The following is a 12,942-nucleotide window of genomic DNA, read 5'->3' as shown; positions in this document are numbered from 1 at the left end:
CTTTGTACTTATTTTTAATAACAAAAATTAAAATATATATATTGTGAAATATTGTTACTGTTATCATTATTTGAATTAAAATGTATTATACCTTGAAATAAAATTTTGCTCATATTGCCTACCCCAAAATGACACATAAAATTAATTCTACTTTATTAAGTCATACACTGTTTTAAAGATGTATTTTTAACTTGTAAACCACATTTGTAGCTATTTGCATATTAATACTGTAATATTTGGTATAAATGATTTCTACACCCAAACATTACAGTTTTGCTTACTGGACACAATATTACACTCTTTCATTGATAGTTCCTAATATTTCCTTATATATATATATATATATATATATATATATATATATATATATATATATATATATATATATATATATATATATATATATATATATATGTAATGTCAATGGGACTTTTATTTTGGTCTGGTGGTGTGATGTCATAAGGCTGCGCTGCGCTGCGCTCCTGCATCTGTTGTGATTCGGCTGAAGAAAGGTTTGTGTTTTTAAACATTTAAAGTGTTTAAATCAGTGCAAACTGTTGAGTCAATTTAATTGTTTTTACAAGCTATGAACAAGCTTTTTGAAAGCAACGCTGTAATACTTTATTTAACATTAATGAGCGTTATTTTGGGGGGAGTAAATCAGATCCACTCATGAATAACAGAAAATGAATTTATTATTTCGCTGTCTAGCGTGACTCAGTTTATTTGTAAACACGAATTCAGAGAAGGTGGCCCGCTTCAGAAAGGAGATTAAGTGAAATGAGGTAAACTCTGGGTTTTCCGTCTCAGAATGGGAGGTATGTCAAATCCAAGAAAGCAGGGTAAGCCAAACCGGTAACACTTTACAATAACAGTACATGAATAACCATGAACTAATACCTGAATTAATAGTTACTTCAACATGAACTCATGATTAGTTAAGATATGAACTAATGAAGAGTGATCCTTAACTACGACAGGAGTCAAGGAATCATGCATGAAAACAGAAGTCTTAACTACGCGTTAATACATGTCTGATAATTAATGCGTTAATTAACATTTAGGGTAAACTACATCAAACAGTCTCTATAAGAAGGAATAATACATATTTGGACTTTGAAATAAATTGAAACAATTTATTATTGTCAGAATTTAAACTAGTGACATCAGCAGCTTCATTATAAACATTACTGAAAGGCACATGATTAGTTTGTAATTATTTTCACTGACCCTCCTTATCAAACATATAAAATACTAAATACACTAATAATTTATCATAAAAGGTCTTAATATGTTTTGTGACATTCTTTCCTATTAAACTGAACTACTGTGACTTAAAACAGTTCCTGAATCGGTTCCCCAAAAAATAACCAAACAGGAAACGTGAACTAAGGTCAGGGAGCGTTTGCTGGGATCAGATTCAGAAGTTCACTCTCCATCCAGACGCAGGCCGTGATCATATACTGTAACTCACTATCAAATACACTTGTACTAACACAACTATATAAGTACTCAGCCCAGTTAAGTGATGTGTGACTTTTCAAAAAGTCAGAGAATGGAGGTAATGATAATCATGAGCTGAATTTGGTAAGTAGTTAACAGTGAATTAATTATGATTGTGCCCCCTCAAGTAAAGTCATGACGTAAGTATACATTAACAAACCATTAGTTGAGTATATGCTTAGTTAATAATGAGTTAATTATGATTGTGCCCCCTCAAGTAAAGTCATGACATAATTATGCATTAACAAACCATTAGTTGATGTTAGTATATGGTTAGTTAATAATGAGATAATTATGATTGTGCCCCCTCAAGTAAAGTCATGACATAATTATGCATTAACAAACCATTAGTTGATGTTAGTATATGGTTAGTTAATAATGAGATAATTATGATTGTGCCCCCTCAAGTAAAGTCATGACATGATGCACATATCACACATCATTAACTAATAACGTTATATGAATAAACACTAAGAGTGCCATCCTTATTCCTTTACACCCCGGTGCAAAAAAACTAAATAAAATGTATTTGTATTTTATTTTTATTTATATAATCAAACATATATGGACTTGAAAGCAAGCCATAAACATACATGTAAAGACACACATAAGGCACATTTACATGTAAAATCGTGCGCGTCCACAAGCTAATGCTAATCAAAGCATATACATTTAAACGACAAAAATAAAAATGCAGTTAATAACTGCACATAACCTCCTGAAAACCCCAATAAAACATACATGTAAATATGTCTTTAATTATTAATTCGGCTTACCAAACAACATCGGCTTACCAGTCAACATTTATTAGTTTAAAATGCCAACAACACAACAAACGCGCCAAGAGAGCACCTAACGTGCGCCACTAATGAGTGTCCCGCCAGAAACAAACCATACATACTTTAGTTCCGGGAATAAACTATGACAATTTAGCTATGACTAAATATAAATGAACAATAAAAATCAGAAAACGGTTTAGATCAAATTAAATGTATTAGTGGTAGTTAGTCTATTTTCCACATTTGATTAGACAGATCTATGTGTAATTAATGGCTAAATAATCATGTGCCATTCCAATTATTTGTCACACTCACAAAGCTGCAGATGGCAGATTATGATATTACAGTGTAAATTATGACAGTATTAAATCACGTTTAATTCAGAGTACTTCTTGTTTACTCTTATGGAGCCTGATTTATTTAGTTTACCCCTAAATGTTAATTAATGCATTAATTATCAAACATGTATTAACGCGTAGTTAAGGCTTCTGTTTTCATGCATGAATCCTTATGACTCCTGTCGTAGTTAAGGATCATTTTTCATTAGTTCATGATTAGTTCATATCTTAGTTCATGCTGAGGTAACTATTAATTCAGGTATTAGTTCATGATTATTCATGTACTGTTATTGTAAAGTGTTACCGCCAAACCCGTTTCTGAAAGAGGTAACTTATACTCAGTCAGTTACCATGGTATCTTACTCTGTGAAACTAACCTGGTTTTCTTCGGTAAACCCAGAGTTTCTTTCGGTCTCCTCCCCCTTTCTAAAGTGCAAGCAATGTTTAAATACATTCATGCTGCAAAAATGCTTCTTATTTTTAAGTATTTTTTGTTTTATTTCAAGTACAAATATTCAAAAAAATCTTAAATCAAGAAGCATTTTCTTTGTATTAAAATGCATTCATTTATTTTTATAAGCTACTGCCAGTCTTTTACGTTAAATATAATGTATATTGTGTATATGTATTTTAAACGTCTTGAATGGACTGATGAAGGGAGATGTAAAGTATTTTTGTTGAAGTACAATGTGATTTTAACCATAATAAAATACCAAATCTAATTTGTATGAATATTACAATAGTAAAAAAAAATACTATACATACATTTATAGGTAAAATTGAGCTCTGAGCATCCTGTACCCATTCTGTGACGTCAAACAACTTCCCTGTGCAAAGGATCATGGGGGCCTGAAGTGTCCATCATTTGTACCCTTTGAAATCCTTCATTCTGAAGGGCCCTTTGAAGTGGCCAGTTTTGAGCACTTCAGTTTGGAACGACCCTTCAATATGGCGGCCATGATTGTTTTAACTCCGAAGTGCCCTTCGGAGGGCGATATATCCCGTTTGGAACGCACCGTCAATCAACCTACTCAGAACTAACTCAATTAAGCTGTTCTAAAACAGAAAAGTCAGAGTTTCCCATCTCAGGGTAAGTCAACTCAGAGTTCAAGTTTTAACTTAGAGTTGGTTGAACCTCCTTATTGAAACAGGCCCCTGGAAAGAAGTTTTTGAAACTCTGAGTTAATTGAGTCAGTTGCTTTGTAAAATGATTCAGTGATTCACCACACGCTGACATCACCTGCTGGTCAAAACAGTGTAAATGAATGTGAACAATTAATGTATGATGACAACTTTTACAAACCTACTACAAGTGTTTTAATTGAAGGTGATTTGTCCATTAACTCTGACTGACTCTCACCAGTGCACTGAACTACTGAACTAGAGCTGATTGAGACACACCCAGGGATTTAGTTTGGATTTCTGTTAATTATTCTCATCTTGAACAGGTCAAGCACAGAGAAAATTCCCTGATGAAGCGACTGAGATCCACATGACACTATTATAAAGATGGAGTTTATCAAAGAGGAGATCGAAGACATAAAGATGGCATTTATTAAAGAGGAGAGTGAAGACATAAAGATTGTGTTTATTAAAGAGGAGAGTGAAGATATGAAGATTGAAGAAACAATCATGAAACAAGAAGATACTGAGGAAAAAACAGGTTGGTTTCATTCTACAGAAATTAATGATATTTTTGAAGAATGCCCTAATTAAAGCGTTTTTATTTGACATGGAGTTGGTCAGATATGTTAATCACAGGACCAGACAAATACTAGTGCTGCCTTCAACCTGAGAAGATCCTGCTTCCATGTTTGGTGTTCATTATTACGATGTGTCGCACATTAAATCAGGAAAAATAATTCAGACAACACTGTTTTCTGTGAAGTTAATTTCTAAATTAAAGGTGCCCTAGAACCGTTTTTTCCAAAAGATGTAATATAAGTCTAAGGTGTCCCCTGAATGTGTCTGTGAAGTTTCAGCTCAAAATACCCCATAGATTTTTATTATTCAATTTTTTAACTGCCTATTTTGGGGCATCATTAAAAATGCGCCGAATTTGTGCTTGTCCCCTTTAAATGCTCACGCTCCCCGGCCCCAAGCTCGCAACTGTATAAACAAAGTTCACACAGCTAATATAACCCTCAAAATGGATCTTTACAAAGTGTTCGTCATGCAGCATATCAGATCATGTGAGTATGGTATTTATTTGGATGCTTACATTTGATTCTGAATGAGTTTGAGGCTATGCTGCGTGGCTAAAGCTAACATTACACACTGTTGGAGAGATTTATAAAGAATGAAGATGTGTTTATGAATTATACAGACTGCAAGTGTTTAATAATGAAAATAGCGACGGCTCTTGTCTCCGTGAATACAGTAAGAAACTATGGTAACTTTAACCACATTTAACAGTACATTAGCAACATGCTAACAAAACATTTAGAAAGACAATTTACAAATATCACTAAAAATATCATGATATCATGGATCATGTCAATTATTATTGCTCCATCTGCCATTTTTCGCTATTGTCCTTACTTGCTTACCTAGTCTGATGATTCAGCTGTACACAGATCCAGACGTTAATACTGGCTTGTCTAATGCCTTGAACATGGGCTGGCATATGCAAAAGTTGGGGGCGTACATATTAATGATCCTGACTGTTGCGTCATAGTCAGTGTTATGTTGAGATTCGCCTGTTCTTCAGAGGTCTTTTGCAAAAATCAAATTTACATAAGAATTAAGAAACAATGGTGTTTGAGACTCACTGTATGTCATTTCCATATACAGGACTTTTACATGGAAAGCACCTTTAAAAACAATGAAAACTATTATTTCATTCATTTAATTATGCAACAGTATCCAACAAAAAACATGAAGGCTACAGTTAGTAAAATTCAGATGGTCAAAAAAGACTTCATTTATAAACAAAATATCATCATAATACATATTAACATGCCTGAACATAAAGTTTCATTGAGTAAATGCAGGAATAATTCAGTAGTTTTTCATGTCACATTAATGTTTTGTTGATGTCAGTGTGTGTAAGCGACACAAACAGTTCAAATAAAAGACTCAAAATGAGCTCTAAATAAACATCTGTTGTGTCTTTCACATCTTTTGTCAAGTTCAGTGGTAAATGAAGCATCAGAAGTTGATCGAGGACGAGTGTTTCTTCTCCTGAACTTCATGAAGCAGAAAGACGTGTGAGATGGAAGAATCACATTAAATTGAAATTGTAACGGTCATCAGTTTTTGTTAAAATTTGCTGTAAATGTTAAAAAAGGACTGACACACATTGAAATTATTTCAAGTTTTATATTACGCCAAACCCTCTGATGGAAGCAGAAAGCTGTTGTGTTTACAACTGTGACAATAAGTGCATATCAGGATAAACTAAACGTTTGATTTATAAAAGCATGAGAAGAATGTGAAGTTCACAAGCATAAACGCTTTAAAATATGTTTGAGAGTTTTACACGCTTGTGTTATTGTAGGGACGTCGACTTTACAGTTTCAGTCCCCTAAACATGCTGAATAAAACAAACCATTATTGGTTGATTTACATGTCAGTCAGACGGCCTCTGGTCGGTCCTCTGTCAATGAAAGCTGTTATGGAGTCCTGACGTTCTGCCATCAGTTTGAATCTTTGGCTATGCAAGATTTTAACTGCCAGAATTAAATAACCAAATCCAATGTGTATATAAAAGCATGTAAGAACATTACAGACATTTTAGGAATGGGCATGAAATAATGAAACAAGAGGATGATCCCAGCTGAGGATTACCTGGCCTCCCTACGGCAGAATGGATGTCTTCTGGAGTGGTATATGGAGGAATTTTTTAATTATTCCCATCTGGTGAGTTGGAGCGAGTCCTCAATCAATGCCTACTTTCGGATAGGACTGGATAGTGAATTATATCAGTTCCTGTCTCCTGGTCATTATAATTTGCCTCTAGTCGATTTTTAATTAATTTTGTCCTCTGGCTATACAAGTCTTATTTCATGGTTGAAGTTAAAGAGGACAATAGCACTTATACAGTCCAATCCCGAAAGAGTTTGGCCACTCCAACTCACCCCAATCCTACATCCAAATCCTCCACGTCCCTTAACATCGGGACCATCATGGCCACTCCTGGAGTTCACTACAGCCCCAGAGTCCATTCCAGAGCCTCATCACAAGATGGCCACCATTCCCAAGCCTGGGCCACAAGACAGACGCCGTGCCGTGCCTGAGCCATCGGTCAAGACAGCCACCGCCACTCCTGAGCCCTCTGCTGTTAGTGCCACTACAACTGTGCCCTTAGGTATTCTGGTGGAGTATGAGGGGATGTCCTGGGGTCTATAGATGTTTCCAGCCGCTGAGTCCGTTCCAGTATCTTCTCCAGCCCCTGAATCTGCTCCAGTGTCTGCTTCAGCCCGTGACCATAGTCCAATAATGGTTTCAGCCCATGACCAGAGTCCAGAGGCGACTCCCTTCCTCAACCACAGTCCAGTTCCTGTGTTTGCTCCAGTCCCTGAGCCCATTCCTAGCCCAGAGGACATTATAGTTTCTATAATGACACTTGCAATTGTGTGTGTTTGGGCCACCCACACAATGGCTCCAGCCCCCCACCAGAGTCCAGTGATGGCTCCAGTCCCTGAATCAGCTCCAGAATCTGCTCCAGTCCCCGAGCCAGCTCCAGACGCTGACTAAAAGTTAATTCCACATGGTATGTTACACCCGTAATATAAAAATGAAATATAGTATTGTCGGCACAACAGTAAAAATAGCTTTCAATAGCAGAAAGACTCTACTGCCCAACACTGCTTCTTTCTTTTCTTTTTTTCGTTCTGTCTCCTCGACCATCATATGCCCCCAATACTGATTAGTTACATGTTTGTTGTTGATGTTGGCCCGACTAACTTTTTTAAAGTGTTTTTGAAAAACTACATACCTCACCTTTAAAGTCCCTGTAAACCGGAAGTTGTAAACAACTTTTCTCCAGTGTTGTGATGTATTACCAAGTGAAACTAAATATTGAAGAGGGAAGGGTTTTACTTTAGCACTCCTCCTCTCCATCTCTCGCTCATAGCAGACAAACGCTTGGAGGGGAGTGGTTTACGTGTTTTCAATCCAAGCCATCAAACTGACATCATCAGAGAAGGAACGCCATTCCAGACCTGGTGAAACCAAACTTTTCAGATTTTGATTAGATTACCATGACAAACAATTTTTTTTTTCTGTGTATAAACTTGCACAGATTAATTGTGTAATGCAAGACTAGTAATATGCACTAACAAAGTAATCAATAGGGTCAATTTTGATTTCATGACGACTTTAAAGGTGCCCTAGAACCCTTTTTCACAAGGTGTAATATAAGTCTAAGGTGTCCCCAGAATGTGTCTGTGAAGTTTCAGCTCAAAATACCCCACAGATTTTTTTATTATTCAATTTTTTTAACTGCCTATTTTGGGGCATAATTAAAAAATGCACCGATTCAGCGCGTGTCCCCTTTAAATGCTCGCGCTCTCCGCCCCCAAGCTCGCAACTCTATGTTTACTTTTGATTCTGAATGAGTTTGGTGCTACATGGCTAAAGCTAACATTACACACTGTTGGAGAGATTTATAAAGAATGAAGTTGTTTATGAATACAGACTGCAAGTGTTGAAACTTACCTGCATAAACAATGGGGTTTGAGACTCACTGTATGTCATTTCCATGTACTGAACTCTAATTATTTAACTATGCCGAGGTAAATCTAGAACTCACAGGGTTTTTGTATCAAAGATACAAAAGTCTTAAATAGATCTCTATGCACAGCTTGTTTATAGCCTATTTGTTCTTTATGCTCAAGTGCTAAGTCCCCACTTTTACAAAGATACATTGTCAAGAATGGCAATAATGTAGCATAATTTGCTAAGACAGCATACTATGCTTGTACGGATGCAGTTTTGAGTAAAAGTTTGGATCTCATGTATTTACGTAATTTTGCCTGTTACAAATTCTGTGCTTGGTTTTAATGTTATTTCAAGGTGGGGTAGAATTAAAGGAATGGCAAAATTTTTCCCGATGTGATCTGTCAGGTCCAGTCCACTAATTTGGAGTGGTTAAGGCCTGGGTATACTTAATTTCCCACGTTCCCCTCCGTCTCGCGCACAGTTGAGCGTGCAAGTCTTTCAAAGATACTCCTTTGCCCCCTGAGCACGTGAGCCTTTGCCCAAAGGTACTCCTTTGCCCATGAGCATGTGAGCCTTTCAAAGATACTCCTTTGCCCATGAGCGTGCCAGCCTTTCAAAGATACTCCTTTGCCCAAAGATACTTCTTTGCCCATGAGCACGTGAGCCTTTCAAAGATAGCCTACTCCTTTGCCCATGAGTGCGCGAGCCTTTCAAAGATACTCCTTTGCCCATGAGTGCGCGAGCCTTTCAAAGATACTCCTTTGCCCATGAGCGTGCCAGCCTTTCAAAGATACTCCTTTGCCCAAAGATACTCCTTTGCCTATGAGCGCGTGAGCCTTTCAAAGATACTCCTTTGCCCATGAACGCGTGAGCCTTTCAAAGATACTCCTTTGCCCATGAGCGTGCCAGCCTTTCAAAGATACTCCTTTGCCCAAAGATACTCCTTTGCCCATGAGCGCGTGAGCCTTTCAAAGATACTTCTTTGCCCATGAGCGTGTGAGCCTTTCAAAGATACTCCTTTGCCCATGAACGTGTGAGCCTTTCAAAGATACTCCTTTGCCCATGAGCGCGTGAGCCTTTCAAAGATACTTCTTTGCCCATGAGCGTGTGAGCCTTTCAAAGATACTCCTTTGCCCATGACTGCGAAAGACGGCACATGCACACACACACTTTCCCTGGTCATAACATTTCGACTGCACAGTCACTGTTCAGAGACTAGCTCAAAGCTAGTCCACAGTCTAGTAAACGTTTCTTGCTTGCGCCGATTGAAAACACATGAGAAACATTATGAGACAGGAGAGACTTGGACATTGCAGTACTAAACACTGAACGGTCCATGCATGTGGATTTGGATAAAACGGGTAATTGCTTTGATGCCATGCCTGAACAACGTTTACCTCTTCACAGTGGCGTATAGCAGACGGGCACGCAGGGCTATTAAATTATTTTTATTATTATCATGCTACTTTTATTATTAAATTTATATTGCAATTCATTTGCCCCGCGATATCATAGCACATCACCGCATAACCTGCATGCTGTGAGGACAATAAAATATTAGCTTTCTCCTCATTTAAAGAACTTGCGACATGGCACTTCATTTCCCGTGATAATAAAATTAAGTGAATTATTGAATAAATGAGTAAATAAACAAGCAAACTTAAACTTGTTTATGTGTACCCCAGTTTGAGAACCACTGCTATAATGCATACATGTTCGGTATCATTGTTACTTATGGTACTGTAGAAAAACAAGTACCATCAGGATTTTATGTTTAAATGTTGGGATGTCTGTTTATTTGTGCCATTGAACTGGGGTTAACTTTTTTTCTCTCTCTTTCTTTGCCTCAGACCTAATGGCACTAAAAGAGGAGAGTGAAGTACTGAATAAAATAGAAGAGAAAGATCAAAATAACAATCATCATGATTTCATTACTGGAGAAATGCCTTGTAGTAGCTCACAGACTGAAAACACTTCCTCACAAAAAATGGCTCAAAAGACAAGGACTAGAAGTCATTTTGTCAGCAAACAGTGTGGAAACAGATTAAATCAAAACAGAGGCTTTAACAGACACATGAAATTTCACACTGAGAAGACTTTCATGTGCCAACAGTGTGGAAAAAGTTTCAACCAAAAAGGAAGTCTTTATTACCACATGAGAATTCACACCGGAGAGAAGCCTTTCACCTGCCAACAGTGTGGAAAAAGTTTCACCCAAAAAGGAAGTCTTAATAACCACATGATTATTCACACCGGAGAGAAGCCTTTCACCTGCCAACAGTGTGGAAAAAGTTTCACCCGAAAAGGAACTCTTGATTTCCACATGAGAATTCACACTGGAGAGAAGCCTTTCACCTGCCAACAGTGTGGAAACAGTTTCAGTCAAAAAGTAAAGCTTAATAGCCACATGTCAATTCATACTGGAGAGAAGCCTTACACCTGTCAACAGTGTGGAAACAGTTTCAGTTCAAAAGTAAACCTTAATGTCCACATGTCAATTCATACTGGGGAGAAGCCTTTCACCTGCCAACAGTGTGGAAAAAGTTTCAGTCAAAAAGTAAACCTTGATAACCACATGACAATTCATACTGGAGAGAAGCCTTTCACCTGCCAACAGTGTGGAAAACATTTCAGCCAAAAACGAAGCCTTAACAGGCACATAAGAATTCACTCGAGAGAAGTTGAAGAGTTTCAAATATAAAGAAACCCCCGAGTACCACATGAGGATTCATGTATAATTCATTTTATATCTCGTTAGTGTCAGGAAGCCTGTTGCTCAGAGTGTTGGACTGTTCTTTACTAAGTTTACGAAGTTGCATACTTTGATGTCATAAGTAAATAGTATGTGGTGTTAAGGATTTGTATGAAAAAAGAATGGTTTACATAATCTAACCATCGCCAGAATATGATATAGTGTACATAATTCACTTGACAACTGGAAATAAATTGATTACAAACTGGTATTATACATATTTGTATGTATTCTGTTAACCTTTTTTTCTTTTACTACCAAGACAAAATGTGGTTCAGGAAGCTTGAAAAATCATTTTCACATATGAAATGGCCCCTCTGAGTCCTGACCAGACAAATACTAAAGGCTGATTTATACTTCTGCATCGGACCTACGCCGGAGCCTCTGCGCTGTAGGCTATGTGTCTGTTTTCATTTATACTTCTGCGTCGTTGTCCGCGTCGACATGCATGCAGACCACTAGTAGGCAGTGTCCGCGGTCATGTTGAGTATTAAGGCAAAAGCCGAAGAAGAAGCAGCTCATCATGTACGTTGTCAGAGCTTACAAATAGATAAGGCAAATAGGTAATGACTTTTGTTGCAGTATGACTGCATGTGTCCCCTGAAACAGAGCATTTTTTAATTCCTATGGAAGTTTAAAGCTCTCGCTCTTCTCCGAGTGCTCCACATCAGTTTTCTGACCTGAGGGAGGGGTTCTAGCAGACCAATCAGAGCGCTTGCGGTCCGCATAGAATTGACGCGTTGTTACATTTTTAAGAGGTGCATGTCCAGCTACATCGTAGGCTACGCGTGCTACATACAGCTTACGCCGTAGCTACGGCATACACTCGACGCAGAAGAATAAATCAGCCTTAATGCTGTCTTCAACCTGAAAAGATCCTGGTTATTTGGTGTTTGTTATTACGACATATAAATGGAAAAAATACATAAGATAACATTGTTTTCTGTAAAATTAAACCCAAAATCAATGGATCACAAGCGGACGAGGGAGACACATTCCCGACGGCAAAATATAAGGTTTTTTTTCTGATCTTTGATCTAATGAACAAATTAAGCTCACTCAATTTACATATGAATGCATCCAGAGACAACAGAAAAGCATACAGAGACCTGCAGCTTTTGTTTCTGTCCGGAGAGTTGCAAGTCTAGCCGAGCGCTGTAAAGCCGAGTTCAGACTGCACGATTTTAGCCCCGATTTTGGCTCGCCGACAGGTTTTGAGAAATCGCCGACAAATGCCCGAAATCACAGGCAAATCGGTGCTCGTTCACGTGAGTGACAATCACGCAGTGTGAATGAGCAAAGACGCAATCTGAGAGAATCGCCGACGAGTCGCCGACACCCGTGAGATATTTGGCATGCTAAATATCTGGACCTGTCGGCGATTCAAAATCCTGCTGTGTGAAAAGTGTTCTGACTGAAAACTACATCGGCGATGACCGACAGCCAATGAGAGAGCAAGATACAGAGCAGCGGGGAGTTCGGGGAGGAGTTATAGACCACAACATCAGCAAGCATGGCTTTGTACACATAAACATTACAATTCTATCAAACAGAACCAAAGCACAAACATTTGCTTGACCATCCGCAACAGCAGCACATTGAAAAGTTATTTATTTACCTCCAACTCTCATTGCAGAACACACAATCCACAGTCTCCTCAACCGTTTCCTCCTCCATATTCTTCTTTTCTTTTTCTTGTTTTCACTGCAAATCAGCGCACAGGCAATTCGTATTGCAAGCTTCTTGCGGGCTACCGTTTTTAATAATAATAATAATAATAACTCCGGTCTTGCACGTGTGATATCGCGTTGTTTCCTTGTCACATCTCGCGTGTTTTTGGTTGTGAAACGTAGTTTGCGTGCCAGACAGTTGTCGGCGATTCTTCCTATCATGCAGTGTGAAACCT

The 12,942-nt window shown here is 37.9% G+C and overlaps 2 protein-coding genes across 4 annotated transcripts in view; both read left to right on the top strand.

Moving 5' to 3' along the window:
* Positions 1-431: 431 nt before the first annotated feature.
* LOC125244923 (gastrula zinc finger protein XlCGF8.2DB-like) lies at positions 432-11,252 on the top strand. Of its 3 annotated transcripts, XM_048155317.1 has the most exons (4): positions 457-512; positions 3,394-3,710; positions 4,069-4,283; positions 10,135-11,252. In XM_048155317.1, the coding sequence occupies exons 3-4, from the start codon at positions 4,130-4,132 to the stop codon at positions 10,983-10,985; spliced, it is 1,005 nt and encodes a 334-aa protein (XP_048011274.1). In that variant the 5' UTR covers positions 457-512; positions 3,394-3,710; positions 4,069-4,129; the 3' UTR covers positions 10,986-11,252. The 3 variants fall into 3 exon arrangements, with proteins under 3 accessions (XP_048011275.1, XP_048011274.1, XP_048011277.1); XM_048155318.1 differs by lacking the exon at positions 3,394-3,710 and having other exon boundaries at positions 432-512; XM_048155320.1 differs by lacking the exons at positions 457-512; positions 3,394-3,710; positions 4,069-4,283 and adding an exon at positions 5,288-7,334.
* Positions 478-12,942, top strand: part of LOC125244914 (gastrula zinc finger protein XlCGF8.2DB-like) — a 127,407-nt gene continuing 114,942 nt past the window's right edge. Inside the window, exon 1 of the mRNA XM_048155303.1 lies at positions 478-512. The gene's annotated coding sequence lies outside the window, so the exon portion shown is untranslated. The remainder of the gene's footprint in view (positions 513-12,942) is intronic.

The sequence above is a fragment of the Megalobrama amblycephala genome, linkage group LG14 (genome assembly GCF_018812025.1).
Source record: "Megalobrama amblycephala isolate DHTTF-2021 linkage group LG14, ASM1881202v1, whole genome shotgun sequence".
NCBI lineage: Eukaryota > Metazoa > Chordata > Actinopteri > Cypriniformes > Xenocyprididae > Megalobrama > Megalobrama amblycephala.
The sequence above is the reverse complement of the archived record's forward strand: the minus strand, read 5'-3'. Positions and strand labels throughout refer to the sequence as shown.